The 19,172-nt window shown below is 36.8% G+C and overlaps 1 protein-coding gene and 12 non-coding genes across 13 annotated transcripts in view; 12 read left to right on the forward strand and 1 right to left on the reverse strand.

Annotated features, from left to right (window-relative positions):
- Positions 1-3,109: 3,109 nt before the first annotated feature.
- Positions 3,110-19,172, reverse strand: part of lrrc75bb (leucine rich repeat containing 75Bb) — a 51,603-nt gene continuing 35,540 nt past the window's right edge. The window contains exon 4 of the mRNA XM_073830144.1: positions 3,110-4,818. Coding sequence (XP_073686245.1) covers positions 4,245-4,818 — 574 coding nt within the window. The 3' untranslated portion in view covers positions 3,110-4,244. The remainder of the gene's footprint in view (positions 4,819-19,172) is intronic.
- trnag-gcc (transfer RNA glycine (anticodon GCC)) lies at positions 5,588-5,658 on the forward strand. The gene has a single exon. It is a non-coding gene; the product is annotated as a tRNA-Gly (tRNA).
- Positions 5,974-6,044, forward strand: trnag-gcc (transfer RNA glycine (anticodon GCC)). The gene has a single exon. It is a non-coding gene; the product is annotated as a tRNA-Gly (tRNA).
- Positions 6,278-6,348, forward strand: trnag-gcc (transfer RNA glycine (anticodon GCC)). Its single transcript has one exon. It is a non-coding gene; the product is annotated as a tRNA-Gly (tRNA).
- On the forward strand, positions 6,582-6,652 carry trnag-gcc (transfer RNA glycine (anticodon GCC)). The gene has a single exon. It is a non-coding gene; the product is annotated as a tRNA-Gly (tRNA).
- Positions 6,885-6,955, forward strand: trnag-gcc (transfer RNA glycine (anticodon GCC)). The gene has a single exon. It is a non-coding gene; the product is annotated as a tRNA-Gly (tRNA).
- Positions 7,189-7,259, forward strand: trnag-gcc (transfer RNA glycine (anticodon GCC)). Its single transcript has one exon. It is a non-coding gene; the product is annotated as a tRNA-Gly (tRNA).
- Positions 7,493-7,563, forward strand: trnag-gcc (transfer RNA glycine (anticodon GCC)). The gene has a single exon. It is a non-coding gene; the product is annotated as a tRNA-Gly (tRNA).
- Positions 7,796-7,866, forward strand: trnag-gcc (transfer RNA glycine (anticodon GCC)). The gene has a single exon. It is a non-coding gene; the product is annotated as a tRNA-Gly (tRNA).
- trnag-gcc (transfer RNA glycine (anticodon GCC)) lies at positions 8,100-8,170 on the forward strand. Its single transcript has one exon. It is a non-coding gene; the product is annotated as a tRNA-Gly (tRNA).
- On the forward strand, positions 8,404-8,474 carry trnag-gcc (transfer RNA glycine (anticodon GCC)). Its single transcript has one exon. It is a non-coding gene; the product is annotated as a tRNA-Gly (tRNA).
- trnag-gcc (transfer RNA glycine (anticodon GCC)) lies at positions 8,709-8,779 on the forward strand. The gene has a single exon. It is a non-coding gene; the product is annotated as a tRNA-Gly (tRNA).
- Positions 9,013-9,083, forward strand: trnag-gcc (transfer RNA glycine (anticodon GCC)). The gene has a single exon. It is a non-coding gene; the product is annotated as a tRNA-Gly (tRNA).

Raw genomic sequence — 19,172 nt, forward strand, 5'->3', positions numbered from 1 at the left:
CATTATGATTTAGGTTTCATGCTTGTTTTTATTAAGTCCCTAAAAGGTGCTAGTAAAACCAGCAGACACTGATGCAGGCCCTCGGAGACTTGCACCCCAGAGACTGACCTCGGCCAAAAAAAGATACATTTTGCAACCAAGGTCATTGAAAAAAGTAAAATAGTGAACACATGGAACAAATCAACCACAAATGCTCAAACTTATGTCTCAAGACACAAAGTTCACTTCACAAAGGACAACGAACTTTCATTAATCAGACGGCACATGATCTGCATTTCAGACAAGACGACTCAAGCTGCTGTTTCCTGTCACTGTGTGCAGTTGGGAGTTGAACGCATCAAAGGTCATTGACATTTTCAGGGTTATTTAAACCAATAAACTAATTCAAGCCTACTACATATGAGAGTTGAATCCCACACAAGATTTAAAAAATAATTTATTATATTTTCATTTAAAGTCCGTGTAAAGCAATATTAAATACTGGCAGCAGCTTTTTGCACTAAGTGTAATTAGAGATAGGGGCTATTTACACTAAGTGCAAATAGCATATTTTCTTGGCGAGAGATGTTATTTACACTAAGTGCAAATACCTGTAGATTGTATCTAAACTATGTTGAAATAGCAGGATTTTCTGATATTTATAATATTTGTAGCAAATAGACGCAATTATCTGCACCTCAGTATTGTAGTACATTAAAACAGTATGCAGTAATTACATACTAGGTGTAAATTATAATTTTAATTCAATTTATTAAATGGTACTGCCTTATTGGGACAATAAGCCCTCCATACACCTACCCTAACCCTAACCGTTACTTTATTTTCAATTTTTTAATTATGTCCTTCGTTTTTTTTTTTAAATAAATGTCTTTCCGATATGATATGAGATTTGAAAAGGGAGAAAAAAAGTTTTCCAGAAGGGGGATTCGAACCTGCATCGTCACGTTAAAAAGAGTAAAACACGCAAATTATCCTCTGCACCACTGGTGCAGTTAACTAGCAGCTATCTTTTGTAGTGTTGACTATCCCAATCACACATAAGTGGGCGGAGTTAGTGTAAATAGCCTCTGTCAACAAGGCAGGCTATTTGCACTTAGTGTAAATAGACACTCGGATATTTTTTTTGGCGCAATGTGTTTGTCACACCACAACAATTTTTTATTCGCTACCTATACAATTTTGAATTATTACAAAACCGTAAATAAAATAAGTTAGCAAAATCTTGAATAAATAAGAATTATCCTCTGTTATTGGCGATACTCTGATGTAAATCACAGCATGGATTGAGGGTTACTGTCCTGAATACCTTGTTCTGCTAATTTATGCTGTCTAAAACATGGACAAAAACGTTTTGGAAGCTGCTAAATCATATAGAGCAAGAAAGGCGCAATATTTTGACAAACTTAATAGGTGGTAAAGATACGTACAAGCAGTATTACTTAAGATATTAGCCTAATATTTCACCTACTTCATGTTGTCAAGTTTCTTGCCCTGGAAATCGCCTTTTGGTCCTCAGACAATTTTTGCACTCTTCTCCTTGTTTTGTTATAACTTTTGGCAGTCTACAGTACTCTAAATGTTTTTCCTGGTTTGACTGATTAGTACAGCCCAAAACATGACGATAATTGACCATTTTCACCTGCAATATTCAGCAAAATGTGCGAGTTTCGTTCGGTTCAGTGGCACTGTTTACATTCAGTGCCGCCAATATGATTAATGAGGCGTCATGAGGAAGGCATAGCTAGCTAGCGAACTGTAGGCTGTAGTAACTAACCGTAATGACAGTAACACAAACACAAAAATGGTGAAAGACTGTTTTTACGGTCAAAGTCCACAATTTAGTACTACATGGTTTTTGTAATGTGTTTTCAGGAATACATTTCTAACATAATGTGTTTAGAAACTGAATTCGAACTGCTGTTAATCTGTTTAGTCATATTACCCATGAATTATTAACAGAATTATTAAGGGAAATTAATTATTAAGGGATAAAAATCTGCCTCATTTTGCTTCAAAACAAGAATATAATCATGAACATTGAACAAGTTTATTTAGAAACTTGTTTAACATTGTTCTATTGTTATAGTATATGAGCAGCCATATGACTATGTAAACAATACAGACGCAGAAGATACTGCGTGTATGTTTATAAATAAGAAGATAATGAGAATGCTACATTAGCGAATTAGAGCACTGTATGTGGTGTGGAGATCCAGCGGCTGTCTGTGAATGAATGCTGCCAGCTGTTGAAATGACTTATGGAGTCTCATTAAGAAAGTGCTGTCTGCTAACATAGAGCACTGTTCTCATTAAGCAAACAGAGACACTGAGAAACCCTCAGTATTGATCGCACCAGGATGAGAAATGAAGAGAGGAAGAAAACCTCATCAAAACGAGCCTTTCGTTTTGTACAGGACAGCACTACAGACGAGAAAGGATACTCTCGCTAGCTAAAATATTGTGGTAATACCATGTTTTTGAATCTAATACACACACCATATACAGTAAATATCATCATATGTGACAATGGAGCACAAAATCAGTCATAAGGGCCATCATCTAAAAGCTGAATAAACAAGGCAGAGATACAACTATTTGAAAATCTGGAATCTAAGGGTGCAAAAAAATCGAAATATTGAGAAAATCGCCTTTGAAGTTGTCCAAATGAAGTTCTTAGCTATGCATAAAACTAATTAAAAATTATATTTACGATAAGAAATTTGCTAAATATTTTCATGGAACATAATCTTTACTTAATATCCTAATGATTTTTGGCATACAATGTATTTTTGGCTATTGCTACAAATATACCCGTGCTACTTAAGACTGGTTTTGTGGAAATTATTAAATACCACGGTGTTACCTTTTTCGGAAGAGACTCCCACAACCGATTCATCAAGTTAGAAAGTTTAATTATACATCCCAGTACTTAGTGACAGCACTGCTGACTCCTGTAATTACTTACTGTACGTGAATTCTGGAAAGCAAATTAGAGAAAAACACATCTGGCAGGTAAAAAACAGGATAAATCCAGTTCTGAAAAGCACGCTGTCAAATGCAGCTCCTTAAAAAAAAGGAGCTGTCATCTCACGAACACAATAATGTCCAGTCTTTTTACAAACAGAGTTTATTTCACACAGCAAGAACAATCATTCATCAGTGTTTATTATAAAACAGAAATGAAAAGAACATCCAAGTGCTCAAAGCTATTAGAGTCACACTGTTTGTGACATTTATACTAGAACTGAACACATTATCTATGAACTACAATGAAGGGTCATAAACAGAACAAGCCTGTCATGTAAAGTGCAAAACAGACACACGCCTGTAAAGGAAAAACCACCTGTGGAGCAAAGGGCATCATGAAACAACTCAAAAGGTCAGATTTACTGTCAAACACTCAGGCGTTCGCACACACAGCATTAATAAATGAACTCAGTTACATCAAATTTGTTTAAAAAATAGACGATAGACATGAATCAGACTCAGTTTTTCTATAAAAACACTGACATGGTTCTTGTGCTAATAAAACATTGCCAGGTGTTTATGTGTCTCATCCCTTGTTGCAAACTAGATGCGATTTAATGAAAAATAATCATGTCGGCCGTGTGGCATTGTTAGGCTCTCGGCTGCCTGTGTGTCCTGTTTAATGAGCTCTGGCTACAGCTACATTTGCATCGTAAGCTTCCACAGAAAAACATCACACACACATACGCACACGCAAACACACAGACATCAGTATCTCTTCCAGCCCGCAGGCACTCCAGCAGGCTTTTTTCTTTCTTCTCTCACCTCTCTTCGCTCTTAACGCTCTTGTAATTGAGGCGAATCTATCCTGGACAAAAGCTTTCTCATAGGGGAGCATTTGGCTGTATCTGTCACAAGCCAAACGTCAGAGTTTCACATCAGAAGCTGCTGATGTGGGTGGCAAAGCCTGGCTTGTGGTAATTGTTTTATATCCCACAAATGTGGTCAGTTAGTATTTGACCCTAAATTTAGGTTTAACCACTGCAAGCAACAGATTTACTGGTGCGTGGACTAAAGAATGAAGTTTGTAGGATTTAGGAACAGATCCTGATTCTTGTTCCCCTTTCCATTCTTTTGAAATTCCACCTCCAGGCACCAACTTTACATAACCATTTCAAAGGGGTGCTTAATGGTTTCACAATGTTACGTTGGACCTTTGTTTGGAGTGTTAGAATAACAAAAGAACAATACCAAACCATGAGGAACGGCAGAGTCCGTCACCTTTCGCAGTAATGCAATGTGTTTTTCTCTTCTACACTCCAGGGCTCCAGCACCAGATGGTCTTCCAGCTCATCCTCGTCGTCCTCCTCTTCTTCCTCAAACACACTGATTTCCTCGGTAGAAGTCTCTAGGCAGTAGCTGCTGCCTTGACCCTCGCTGTATTCGTAGATGGTAGGTAGGCTGCTTCTCATTCCAAATCGTCTGCGTAGGGCGACCAGTAATGGCTGAGGTACAGTAAAGATGTCCACATTGTTGCCCAGATCCACCCAAGCCAAACTGGGAAACTTTTTGGGGTCCTTAACCACCTCTATTAGGTCTTTTAGGATCGCTATGGTCAGCCTGTTGCCGTTGATTGCAAGTGTGGTGAGTTTGGGTAGCACTCCTAAGAATGGTAAAAGAAGTCGCAAGCTGTCATCTTGGAGCTCCGCGAAGCTGATGTCCACTGCTGTCACAGAAGAACCATTGTTCTGAAGGTAGTATGCCACACGATGAAGATCGCGGCCAGAGAGGGGGATACCAGACAGATCCATGGTATAATTTGTTAATTTCTTTTTCAGTGTAGTTTTCAGACTGTGAAAGAAAAAAAACAGTGTTAGCTTTACTATTTTTATAATATTATTGTGTCAGTCATGATTTAAAAAAGTAATCATGCCACTTTTTTATTCCATTATTTACATACACATTATTGCAGAACAATGTGATAACTTGAAAAAGCATATTAGAGTTATATTAATTACCAATGCCAGGCAATATACTCATTCTTTTCGTTTGCGTTGTATTCAATTTCAGGTGACATTTAAGATGGGTTTTTTGGTTTCTCGTGGAATTGGGCTACTTTCATACTGTTGTCGCAGGTTGTTTTTAATGTTGAAACGTGATTTGGCTACTTTTGGGCTAGTTTTGAGTAGCAGTTAGGTGTTTTTGTTGTGAAAACCTGGCAACCCTGGTATAGCTTCAGTGACTACAGTCGCATACACGCAGGCCTAGAGTTCTGGAACACATTTATGAAGTTACAGTGAGACAACCTCTCAAATAAATAAACAAACAAATCTTAAGCATTGGTGGTTGAAAAGTTTTAAGGATAAATGTTACGCTTTCTGAAGCAGGCCTTTAAAAATGTGGCGAGGCAACACAAAAAAAAACTATATAAATCAGCCTTGGTGGTTTTGTGTTAGTTTTTTTTTTCCTGCCACATGGGAGGTCCGTGTTTGATTCCTGGTCAATGCAAAAGTCCCATTTAAGAACTCTTTTTTTATACTTTTAAAAAAGGCAAATTTGACACTTTCCAAAAAAGGCCTGTAAAATCGCAGTGAGGCACCACAAAAAAAGGTCTCAACAAGCATTGGTGGTTCAGTGGTAGAATTCTCGCCTGCCACGCGGGAGGCCCGGGTTCGATTCCCGGCCAATGCAACAGTCAGTTTTGATGCTTTAAAACTACCTAAAAAAGGGCACGCAAGTCCAAACACCACAATTACACAGTTCACAAAACCAACACAGTTCACAAAACCAACACTGTTAAAACTACCTAAAAAAGGGCACGCAAGTCCAAACACCACAATTACACAGTTCACGAAACCTGTTAGTACACTTGTTCTATTTTTGCCATCCACATGGAAGCAAATGTTTCCTGACCAACGCAAAGCTTTCTTTTAAAGGCAAATTTGACACTTTCCAAAAAAGGCCTGTAAAATCGCAGTGAGGCACCACAAAAAAAGGTCTCAACAAGCATTGGTGGTTCAGTGGTAGAATTCTCGCCTGCCACGCGGGAGGCCCGGGTTCGATTCCCGGCCAATGCAACAGTCAGTTTTGATGCTTTAAAACTACCTAAAAAAGGGCACGCAAGTCCAAACACCACAATTACACAGTTCACAAAACCAACACTGTTAGTACACTTGTTCCATTTTTGCCATCCACATGGAAGCTAATGTTTCCTGACCAATGCAAAGGTTTGTTTAAAGGCAAATTTGACACTTTCCAAAAAAGGCCTGTAAAATCGCAGTGAGGCACCACAAAAAAAAAGTCTCAACAAGCATTGGTGGTTCAGTGGTAGAATTCTCGCCTGCCACGCGGGAGGCCCGGGTTCGATTCCCGGCCAATGCAACAGTCAATTTTGATGCCTTAAAACTACCTAAAAATGGCCACGCAAGTCCAAATACCACAATTACACAGTTCACAAAACCAACACTGTTAGTACACTTGTTCTATTTTTGCCATCCACATGGAAGCAAATGTTTCCTGACCAACGCAAAGCTTTCTTTTAAAGGCAAATTTGACACTTTCCAAAAGAGGCCTGTAAAATCGCAGTGAGGCACCACAAAAAAAGGTCTCAACAAGCATTGGTGGTTCAGTGGTAGAATTCTCGCCTGCCACGCGGGAGGCCCGGGTTCGATTCCCGGCCAATGCAACAGTCAGTTTTGATGCTTTAAAACTACCTAAAAAAGGGCACGCAAGTCCAAACACCACAATTACACAGTTCACAAAACCAACACTGTTAGTACACTTGTTCCATTTTTGCCATCCACATGGAAGCTAATGTTTCCTGACCAATGCAAAGGTTTGTTTAAAGGCAAATTTGACACTTTCCAAAAAAGGCCTGTAAAATCGCAGTGAGGCACCACAAAAAAAAGTCTCAACAAGCATTGGTGGTTCAGTGGTAGAATTCTCGCCTGCCACGCGGGAGGCCCGGGTTCGATTCCCGGCCAATGCAATAGTCAGTTTTGATGCTTTAAAACTACCTAAAAAAGGGCAAGCAAGTCCAAACACCACAATTACACAGTTCACAAAACCAACACTGTTAGTACACTTGTTCTATTTTTGCCATCCACATGGAAGCAAATGTTTCCTGACCAACGCAAAGCTTTCTTTTAAAGGCAAATTTGACACTTTCCAAAAAAGGCCTGTAAAATCGCAGTGAGGCACCACAAAAAAAGGTCTCAACAAGCATTGGTGGTTCAGTGGTAGAATTCTCGCCTGCCACGCGGGAGGCCCGGGTTCGATTCCCGGCCAATGCAACAGTCAATTTTGATGCCTTAAAACTACCTAAAAATGGCCACGCAAGTCCAAATACCACAATTACACAGTTCACAAAACCAACACTGTTAGTACACTTGTTCTATTTTTGCCATCCACATGGAAGCAAATGTTTCCTGACCAACGCAAAGCTTTCTTTTAAAGGCAAATTTGACACTTTCCAAAAGAGGCCTGTAAAATCGCAGTGAGGCACCACAAAAAAAGGTCTCAACAAGCATTGGTGGTTCAGTGGTAGAATTCTCGCCTGCCACGCGGGAGGCCCGGGTTCGATTCCCGGCCAATGCAACAGTCAGTTTTGATGCTTTAAAACTACCTAAAAAAGGGCACGCAAGTCCAAACACCACAATTACACAGTTCACAAAACCAACACTGTTAGTACACTTGTTCCATTTTTGCCATCCACATGGAAGCTAATGTTTCCTGACCAATGCAAAGGTTTGTTTAAAGGCAAATTTGACACTTTCCAAAAAAGGCCTGTAAAATCGCAGTGAGGCACCACAAAAAAAAGTCTCAACAAGCATTGGTGGTTCAGTGGTAGAATTCTCGCCTGCCACGCGGGAGGCCCGGGTTCGATTCCCGGCCAATGCAATAGTCAGTTTTGATGCTTTAAAACTACCTAAAAAAGGGCAAGCAAGTCCAAACACCACAATTACACAGTTCACAAAACCAACACTGTTAGTACACTTGTTCTATTTTTGCCATCCACATGGAAGCAAATGTTTCCTGACCAACGCAAAGCTTTCTTTTAAAGGCAAATTTGACACTTTCCAAAAAAGGCCTGTAAAATCGCAGTGAGGCACCACAAAAAAAGGTCTCAACAAGCATTGGTGGTTCAGTGGTAGAATTCTCGCCTGCCACGCGGGAGGCCCGGGTTCGATTCCCGGCCAATGCAACAGTCAGTTTTGATGCTTTAAAACTACCTAAAAAAGGGCACGCAAGTCCAAACACCACAATTACACAGTTCACAAAACCAACACTGTTAGTACACTTGTTCCATTTTTGCCATCCACATGGAAGCTAATGTTTCCTGACCAATGCAAAGGTTTGTTTAAAGGCAAATTTGACACTTTCCAAAAAAGGCCTGTAAAATCGCAGTGAGGCACCACAAAAAAAAAGTCTCAACAAGCATTGGTGGTTCAGTGGTAGAATTCTCGCCTGCCACGCGGGAGGCCCGGGTTCGATTCCCGGCCAATGCAACAGTCAATTTTGATGCCTTAAAACTACCTAAAAATGGCCACGCAAGTCCAAATACCACAATTACACAGTTCACAAAACCAACACTGTTAGTACACTTGTTCTATTTTTGCCATCCACATGGAAGCAAATGTTTCCTGACCAACGCAAAGCTTTCTTTTAAAGGCAAATTTGACACTTTCCAAAAGAGGCCTGTAAAATCGCAGTGAGGCACCACAAAAAAAAAGTCTCAACAAGCATTGGTGGTTCAGTGGTAGAATTCTCGCCTGCCACGCGGGAGGCCCGGGTTCGATTCCCGGCCAATGCAACAGTCAATTTTGATGCCTTAAAACTACCTAAAAATGGCCACGCAAGTCCAAATACCACAATTACACAGTTCACAAAACCAACACTGTTAGTACACTTGTTCTATTTTTGCCATCCACATGGAAGCAAATGTTTCCTGACCAACGCAAAGCTTTCTTTTAAAGGCAAATTTGACACTTTCCAAAAGAGGCCTGTAAAATCGCAGTGAGGCACTACAAAAAAAGGTCTCAACAAGCATTGGTGGTTCAGTGGTAGAATTCTCGCCTGCCACGCGGGAGGCCCGGGTTCGATTCCCGGCCAATGCAACAGTCAGTTTTGATGCTTTAAAACTACCTAAAAATGGCCACGCAAGTCCAAATACCACAATTACACAGTTCACAAAACCAACACTGTTAGTACACTTGTTCCATTTTTGCCATCCACATGGAAGCTAATGTTTCCTGACCAATGCAAAGGTTTTTTTAAAGGCAAATTTGACACTTTCCGAAAAAGGCCTGTAAAATCACAGTGAGGCACCACAAAAAAGGTCTCATCAAGCATTGGTGGTTCAGTGTTAGAATTCTCGCCTGCCACGCGGGACGCCCGGGTTCGATTCCCGGCCAATGCAACAGCCAGTTTTGATGCCCTAAAACTACCTAAAAATGGACATTCAAGTTCACAAAACCAACACTGATAGCTAGGGCTGTTTGATTCCGAAAATTTTGGAATCGATTCCTCACTGTTGTTTCGATTCTTTTTCGATTCTTGTTTTTTAGATTGGAGGAAGCTAATTTCGCAATAAATGCAGGATGTAAAGGTCATATAAAATTACCTTCTCATAATATGAAGCTTCATTAGTAAAAAAAAAAAAAAATGAATAATAATATATATATACTATTTTTCTGTAGCTTTGGCTGATTTCAAATTGTAATTAATTGCCCAGGAAATTAGTCATAACCCACAGCTCAGCAGTGGACATGCATTTATTGCAATAAAACAAGACGTGACGTGTATAAAATGACAAAATTAGCAAACTATACACTGAAACAAAATAAACAGAACTTTAACAACAACACTGATATAAGAGCTATAATTTCGCAATAAATGCAGGATGATATAAGAGCTCGTGGTGTAGCTGTCAATCAGATGCGCTCTCGGCCACTGATACGTGCTCTCTGCGTTTTCTTTCAGAGTTATCATAGGCTGATAGAAAGATTAAAAATAGCATTTATTTAAGATGTAAATAAGATCAAGACACGTCATGATCTATTCTGTCGTGCAGCGCTCAAAATTGTGGACATCATGAGCCAGTTCTCCCGTAAAATAACATCTGAATCGTTTTTTGAACTGGTTCATTTAAATGATCTATCCGAACGAATCGTTTCGTGGAAATGTATCAGACTATAATAACTATTAGCGAGCAAGAGGCAAATTAATGGGTGCTTCTCAAACTGAAGGCTGCATCCTTAAACTCAGACGAGTTTAGTAATGAGTCGTTTTTATTACGTTTATTTTCGTCAATCGACGTTTGATGACTTGCAGCCGAAATATGCAGCCTTCATGGAATGCAGCCTTCCGTTTAAGAGGTAAGTTTTGTTGAACTGAAAACGGCTCTGAATGAGGAGTCGATTCCCCTTGAGAGGATCGATTCCAAACGTTGGAATCGACTCTCGATTCCCAATGCCTCGGAATCGAGGAATCGATTCTTTTTGGAATCGATTCCCAGCCCTACTGATAGCACACTTGTTCCACTTTTGCCATCCACTTGGTTTTCTTTGACGCTGGGGTAATTCCTCATTTTGCATTCACTTGAAACTACATTGCTCTAGAGAAAATGTTTAATATAGCAAAAGTAAGTCTCTAGAAAATCAGCCTTAGATGTACAAGCAAAACACACCTACACTATTCTAACAGTTATTACAGTACATGAAATATGTGACAGTACGTTGCAGTTGACTCGACCCCCATGAAACACATTAGTCATTCAAACATCAGTCATCATTCATCATTCAATCTCAAAACTCATACAGTTTGTTTTCTCAGATAAAGGTCAGAAAGTGCAAGGCAATTTAAATCTAACTCTGCCAACTGTTTCTAACAGTGATGACCAATGCTGTTTGTGATGTGCAGAGACTGTACACAACGCCTGCATTTCCCCCTCTGCCATCGCACATCACCAATCAGCATATCCTCCGCCATTCCATATATGCAAAGCCGGAGCAACAAAACAGGCTATTCAGTCGAAAGCTTATTTCAAAGCATCGAGTGATGCACAATGCTGTGGGTTTTGGATTAGATTCCCTCTTACACTCAGAAAAAAGGGAACGAATCATGGAAATTGGATATATGGATGGATGGATAGGGTTCAATGAGTCATTGTTCTTGCCCAGAGCGGTCACGTTGACAAGCAAGTCAGGGCTGTCAGAAGAAATGAGTGCAGACACCAAAAAAAAAATGGAAAACTGTGGCAAATTCGGAGATGTTTGCAATTGTGTGGTTTGCTCTGAGGTACTGCTACTGCAGCTCCCCCATACACTTCTCTGCAGATGAAGAAGTGGATGATACAGCAGCCAGGGGGCAAGGTTGTCAATCCCTGAAAATAATTGTAAATCAGCTTGTCTTCTATATTTATGGAAAACAGACCAATTTTTGCTCCACACTGACAACATATTCTGAATATATAGGTAGTAATAAAGACTCCTATCCATGAGCAACGGCTCCTTGTGCACTAACTACGCTTTAAATTAGAGAGCTGACAACTGAACAGCAATGCAGTTCCCTCCTTCAATCACCCTGCAGCACCCCACCCCTCTGCAGCGGGGAAAGTCCATCTGCTTCTCCTCTGCTTGGCATGATAGCATTACATTCAGAGGGGCTTTTGCTGTGACTGCAGGATTTGGACTTCCTACGCCGTGTGCTCTATTGTTCTGAGTTTGGGCTTGTCTGATTGGATTAAGGGCTTTCCTACAGGGGCTGCCTGGCACGCCGCAGGCACTGTTCTGCGTAGGAGCCAGAGGTCCAGCCAAACAAAATGCACGGATCAGCCCTTTTCAAAAACAACACTGTGTGTTGGTGTCACAGTCGTGAGGAAGGGTGCTGAGAGCTCCGGGAGTTGGTGGGATGGGGGTGGAATGGATGGGGTAGGTAGCAGACTGCAATCCAGATTTGGTTTCCCATCTGCAAGGTAACATGGCAGCAGCGCTAATCCAGGTTTAGACTGGATGCATTGTTTATTACATTGTTAACATGGTCTCATAACGTTGGTGATTGTTATGAACAAACCGTTTAGGACTGAATGTGGCAGGGCACATTCATTCTCATTTGTAGTACAAAAAATAAAACAAAGTCAATATTACAAAATATAACATTAGAAAGTCTATAAATCACTTTTTTTGTAAAGAAACACTGTCCAACAGCGACACCAGCAGGTAAAGTTACAGCGGGAGTCCACATCTCGCCTCCCCTGAGCTCACTGAGTTTTAACAGACCCATTAAAGTGAGATTGCTGGGGGGTAATTGAGAACGAATGGGGGAAAGTCACGTGAGAGGAGGTAATGATATGGATATGACAGGTTATGATCGGCTGTGATTGGTTCATGTGATAAATCCCACCTCTTGTGTTTGTGCTCATTTGGCGTTCATGAATCAGTTTTAATAAACAATATAATGGTTAATACACACTAAAAAATGCTGGGTTCAGCCTGCTAGGTCATTTTATTAGGTTTTTTAAAATATTTTTACCAAGGTGCTGGGTAGTTTTTCTGTAACTAAGCTGCTGGGTCATTTTTAAAGGGTTGTTAAATATTAGGTTATTTTATTCTACCCAATCGCTGGGTTGAGCCTTTCTCCGACTAAACAACCCAGCTGTTGAGCTACAGTCAGTGCGTGGGCTCTACAGGAGAGATTCGTCCTCAGCGCCAATTTGGTGCACTTCTTCAGCGAAATAAAGGTTTGTATACATTTGATATTATTTATAAAGTCTTTACTGTGCTGTAAATTATACTATTTTACGCAACGTAACATACAAGGACGAGATGTCAGCTGTGTCAACAGCGGTTGTTTGTTTCGCATGGTGGAAAAGCCTTTTGCCTTGTATAACATAAATTGATATTATTTGTTATAATACTGAATTTAATTTAATTAACAAATTTGTTTATGGAGTCAGTCATGGCATCTTTCATCTATGAGGGAAATGCGAGGTTCTTAAAGGAACACTCCACTTTTTTTGGAAATAGGCCCATTCTCCAACTCCCCCCAAGTTAATAAGTTGAGTTTTACCGTTTTGAAATCCATTCAGCCGTTCTCCTGTTCTGGCGATATCACTTTTAGCATAGCTTAGCATAGATCATTGAATCCTATTAGACCAATAGCATCGCGTTCAAAAATGACCAACGAATTTCCATATTTGTTGTATTTAAAACTTGACTCTTCTGTAGTTATATCGTGTACTAAGACCGGTGGAAATGCAAAGCTGCAAGTTTCTAGGCTGATAAGATTAGGAACTACACTCCCATTCCGGCGTAATAGTCAAGGAAGTTTGCTGGCGTAATATGGCCGAAGCAGGCGGAGTAATATCAGAAATGAGTTCCCAGCTAGTTTAGCATTTGCACATGTGCTGCGTGGTATTACTGCTCCTGCTTCGGCCTTATTACGGCAGCAAACTTCCTTGACTATTACGCCGGAATGGAAGTGTAGTTCCTAATCTTATCAGCCTAGAAAATTGAAGCTTTGAACTTCCACCGGTCTTAGTACACGATATAACTGCAGAGGAGTCAAGTTTTAAATAGGACAAATATCGAAACTCGTTGGTCATTTTTGAACGTGATGCTATTGGTCTAATAGGATTCAATGATCTATGCTAAGCTATGCTAAAAGTGATATCGCCAGAACAGGAGAACGGCTGAAAGGATTTCAAAACGGTAAAACTCAACTTATTAACTCGGGGGGAGTTGGAGATTGAGCCTATTTCCAAAAAAAGTGGAGTGTTCCTTTAAAACTCCTGCTGAACTGCAGCCCATCACCAGCTTAGATTTCGCTGCGCTGTTTTGGTAAAAAGTGATTACAGAGAACGGTTAATTACACTTAAATTAAAATGTTACTTTTGAATGTTACATTTTAAATTAAAAAAATTGTGTGTTAAACGAGTTTAAATACATGTAATATCGTAAACTATGCTGAATTCACCCAAATAAATTACATTTTGTCTTATATTTTTGTCCATGGGTGTTCTTGCTTAATAATAAATGTGCATCTTTTGATTATTGCTGTTGCCTCTGTAATTCTGTGTGATTTTCCATTTCCAGACCACTTTAAGCCAGCAATAGAATAATTTTAATCAATAGTTGACCTAAATAAAACAACCCTGCATGTTGGGTAAAAACATTTAACCCAACCAGCAGGGTCAAAATAACCTAGTATGTGTTCTGTCCAATATTTACCCAGTGCTGGGTTGCCAAATAACAAGTTGGGTTGTTTTTAACCCAGCATTTTTTTAGAGTGTAGGAAGACTAATTTGAACACAACTGGATATAACCACTTTGTTATGTCAAAATAAGACTTAAAATAGCATGAAAACATGATCTGTAAGCGTTTTTAATGAGTAATCAGCAATCTCTGTGTCTGTGACCAATATTTAACAAGCTTTGAAAACTGAGATCCGAAAAAATTCAAAAACAGTTAAAAGTTAACTATTAAAAAGTATAGCTGAACATAAGATCACAAATAAAATGCATTGTTTAAATTGTTACTGCCTTGAGTTATTATTTTGGAATGAAAATAAAATGCTAATTTAAGGGGAGACACTTCAGGCAAAAACAGTTTTTTCATGCACCTGTCAAAATTGAGATTTTTGGCCTTTTTCAGGCTAGTGGGGTGAAAACATCTAAAAGACACTGTTAAGTGTTTCTTTTATAGCACTTTATTTATTTGTGTTAATAGATTTTAATAACAATACACATTTTTAAAAGCAGTTTTCTCAAAATGAGTTTTTTCTTCTACACTGAGCCATAAATGTACACTTCAGTAGCACTTACACACACAAAACTTCACATTTTTATTCCTGTCTATATCCTGAAGGTTTTTACAGAGGGATTTGTTCATATATAATTTGCTTGATTTTATACAACGGTTTATTCCCCCAAAAATTGTAAAAAAAAAAAAAATATTGTTTTCTGCCTGTTATAAGTTTTTTTCTGAATTATGGAGTGTTACAATGAGATACCCATAAACCCCTCTGTAAAAACATTTGACTCTAATATGTCAAAAAATTAAACAAGAATTCTGAAACTGACTTCATCCAGTTTTTAAATTTTTGTACTATAAATTCATGCAAATTTGCACATATTTCAATAAATAATGCATCATTTGCATATTTAAAGAACATTTTAGAAAACTTGTAATATGAAAAATGTTTGCTATTATCAATGTAATCAATCAACTGGGTAAGTAAGGTGATAACTATTAGTTCATTTTTTTTTACCCTATTCACCTGCAGAGTTTTGCCTTAATGAGACATAATTGGCTTTAATCAAAAGAATATTGATTGCATTGTTAATGTAAAAATATAAAAACCTTTTCTTTTTCTATTTACTTATATTCTCTCCATTTAACATTCGTGAACCTCCCACATTAAGGAGAAATTATGACATTTGAAAGGTGACTTCTAGGGTCATATGTATGTTCAGTAGACAAAACCGATCAATGCATTGATTACATTAACTGTGGAACAATCTAGAATCCATGGAGGAACTGAACAACCTGCTTAATGAGAGATCTACTGGCTCTAATTGCATCGTACATCCACTTTGCCCTTTGGGATATTGACATGTTTTCGCCAGGAGCTTACATGACCTATCAAATGTAATCTCAAAAACAGCTAGAGACTATGAAACAGGCACAAAAACATAAAAGGATGTTACAGTTGACACATTCTGACAATTTCTAGTCCAATTAATTCCATGACATGATGTTTAAATAATAAAATAAATAACATCAGCTGAGAAAAGACCCAAAAATCAAACAATTTAAACTAATATCACTGAATAGACATTACAAAAAGTTAACTGCACTACATTAATGTTTAACTGACAGCCCTAGTACTTACATTTCATTATTACACCTTCATTTCCACTAAACACGTGGTTTAATTTGCTAAAGTGTCTTCTGCATGGTAAAAACGGTTGACTGAGCAAACCTGGGATGTACATCCAAAGCTTCAGTACTGCTTCTCATCACACACTGACTTGTGGGTAAAGTCTTTTCAAAAACCTGTCAGTGCGGATCTGCATACCAGACCACCATGACTCTCAAAATAACGTTGTCAAAACTCTCTTCAGATGATTTCTCTACCAAGCCCTGACGACGTGGCAGGTTTCGAAGGCCCATTTGCATTAATATTGCCCCTTATTGACACTTTGACACATGCTCTATATAAACTTATGTCGCTGAGACTTTATTTAGATTTAAAGGCACGATGCAATGAGATGTGCCTCTGCCCGAACGGACAGTCTATGTCACATTTTTTGATTTCTCCCTCTTCTCCATGGGCTCTGAATCTCTCCCGGGATGATGTTTGCGGTCATTCTGAGAGCCTTCGGTGGGTGGTAGTCAGGTTTTGTCTCTCTTCAGCGTCACATACAGTACGTACACATTTTCCCAGCCATCTTAAATGTGAGCTGCACAGAACAATGACTTTCCAGTTGGCTAATCCCATTTCAGTACTGGTGGGATAGTCAAGGCTATATATATCAATGTGGATAGAAGAGAGAAAACTCACTATATAAGCACTGCGCTGCCAGGGCTCTCTGTGCTATTTGCAGTTCTGCTGTGGTCATTCTCGAAATATTAATAATTAAACATTTTTGTTGACCTTTTTTGATCTAGTCTAAACCCATTTTAATAATATATATAAAATTTTAAATATATTTAGATTTAGCATTTTTTTATATTCATGTTTTTATTTTGTATATAATATATATTGCTTTTATAATAACATTATATCACAATGCTAATTGTACTTGGCTTTAATAATTAAAGTTTTTTTACATTTAATTATTTAAACAAAAACGTACAAAAAATATTGTGTTAGTATATATTTATACATTTTATATTTATAAAATGTATTTTAATTTATAAAACTAGCATCACATTTTATTGTTATATAAACAATATATTTTATATATATAATACAATAATACATATAATTATCATATGATATATATATATATATATATATATTACATATAATATATATTGCTTATATAATAACAATATATATTATATATAAAATAAAACAAAAACATAATTATCATATGATATATACATATATATATACACACACACACACACACACACACACACACACACACACACACACACACATATATATATATTTTAATTTTACATATATATATATTTTGAATTTGAATATATATTAAAAACAACCATTGCATTAAATTGTTATTATATAAACAATTTATTACATATAAAAATTAAAACATATGAATATAAAATATATACAATATTCTTAATAAAGAAAAAAATAATGTCAATTAATAAATATTTAAATAAAAAATAATTTCCTTAAGATTTTTAAATTGTGATGTTACTTTGAAGATGATTACTTCTGAAATAAATTTTAGATTAAAAATATAAATTATAAATAAATAAACAAATAAATACATATTTTCTTCATTACTTTTTCTGTACTATGTTGATGAGTAAAATCACTGTATATATATATATATATATATATATATATGTATATATATAGTTTTTTGTAATTGTAAATTAATTCTACAATTATTATTCTATATTCATGTTTTTATTTTATATATATATATATATATTGTTTATATAATAATATAATGTAAAGTTTTAAATACATATAAAAATTACTAAATAAATATTACTATATATATATCTATAAATCTATAAATATATTGTTTTTTGTAATTGTAAATTAATTCTACAATTAAAAAAACTAACATAAAGAAATATATATAAATTAAAATGTTTTTTGATTGAATTATAATTTTTTTTATTGATAAATTTTACATTTAAAAAATGTGTTTTAATATGTATTTATATGTTTTAGTTTTAAATATAATATATAATGTTTATATAATAACATTAGAATGCATTAATAAGTGTGTGTGTGTATCTCTCACTCTCTATATATGCATTTGTATATAGGGGGTAAATGAAGTGAACTATTATTGAATCACACAGAAAGAGCTCTTTATTTTAAATTATACACAGCATGCCAATTTCCCTGCAGGAAAACACTCTACATACCTGATTGGACTGATTAATGAATTTATACAAGCGAGTTATGATGAACGTACACAGACCCTACGCAACAAAATTAATTAACCCTTGATGATTCCTATTTGGTGCCAAGACTTGTTCATCAAAAAAAAAGTGTGTAAACAGTAGTGTTTGCTTTAGTTTGTGTTTCAGCCAGAGCATAGCTGAGGATATTCAGTGAGGTTTACTAAAAGTTATCATGCAAGATACTGGCCTATCATAAAACGCTCATCTACCATAAACAGCCCCCACTGCCCTCAATCTCTCAATCATCCCACCTCTCGCTTGGTGTGTGGCATCGTGAGTTGATGCCAACCTGCTTTAATTAGCCGTCAGAAGGCCACTGTGGGCTTAACGCTGAGTGTCAGACTGAAGTGGTGCCAGTTCCTGGAGCAGCTAATCCTGCTCAACACACACACCAACACTTTATCAACACAAACACCACCAGCACATGTGAGATCCTCCAACAAGAGGAATCTCGGGACAGTATAATCGGTCCGCCGAATCTCATCTAGTGAGAAACGTTCCGCGGTGCAAAACGTATTGCGATTAAAATGCGTTAAAAAATTTAACGCGTTATTTTTGTGTAATTAATTAATCTAAATTAACGCGTTAAAGTCCCGGCCCTAATATATATATATATAGAATATATATATATTCTACCATACTATAACTTTTTGTAAATTAAATAAATACATATTTTATACATAATTTTTTTCCTTTACTATGTTTATGTATGAAAATCAATACACACACATATATAAAATAGGGCCCATTTTGTTAAGATTTTCAAATTGTGATGTTATTTACAAAATAATTAATTTTAAATAAATCTAAAATTTAACATACTAACAAAAATAAATAAATAAATACACATTTTATACATTAATACTTTATTCTTCATATTAACCCCAAAAATCAAAATCACAATATTATATTTTTATTTTAGCAATGGAATTAAAAAAAGCCAATTTTAAGATTAAGATAAGATTTTTAATTGTGATGTTATTTTGAAGATGATTACTTCTAAAAAAAATTCTAAAATTAAAAATACTAAATTAATAAATACATAAATAAATAAATTCATATTTTATAGATTTATATATAAT

This window comes from Garra rufa, chromosome 23 (assembly GCF_049309525.1).
Source record: "Garra rufa chromosome 23, GarRuf1.0, whole genome shotgun sequence".
Lineage (NCBI taxonomy): Eukaryota > Metazoa > Chordata > Actinopteri > Cypriniformes > Cyprinidae > Garra > Garra rufa.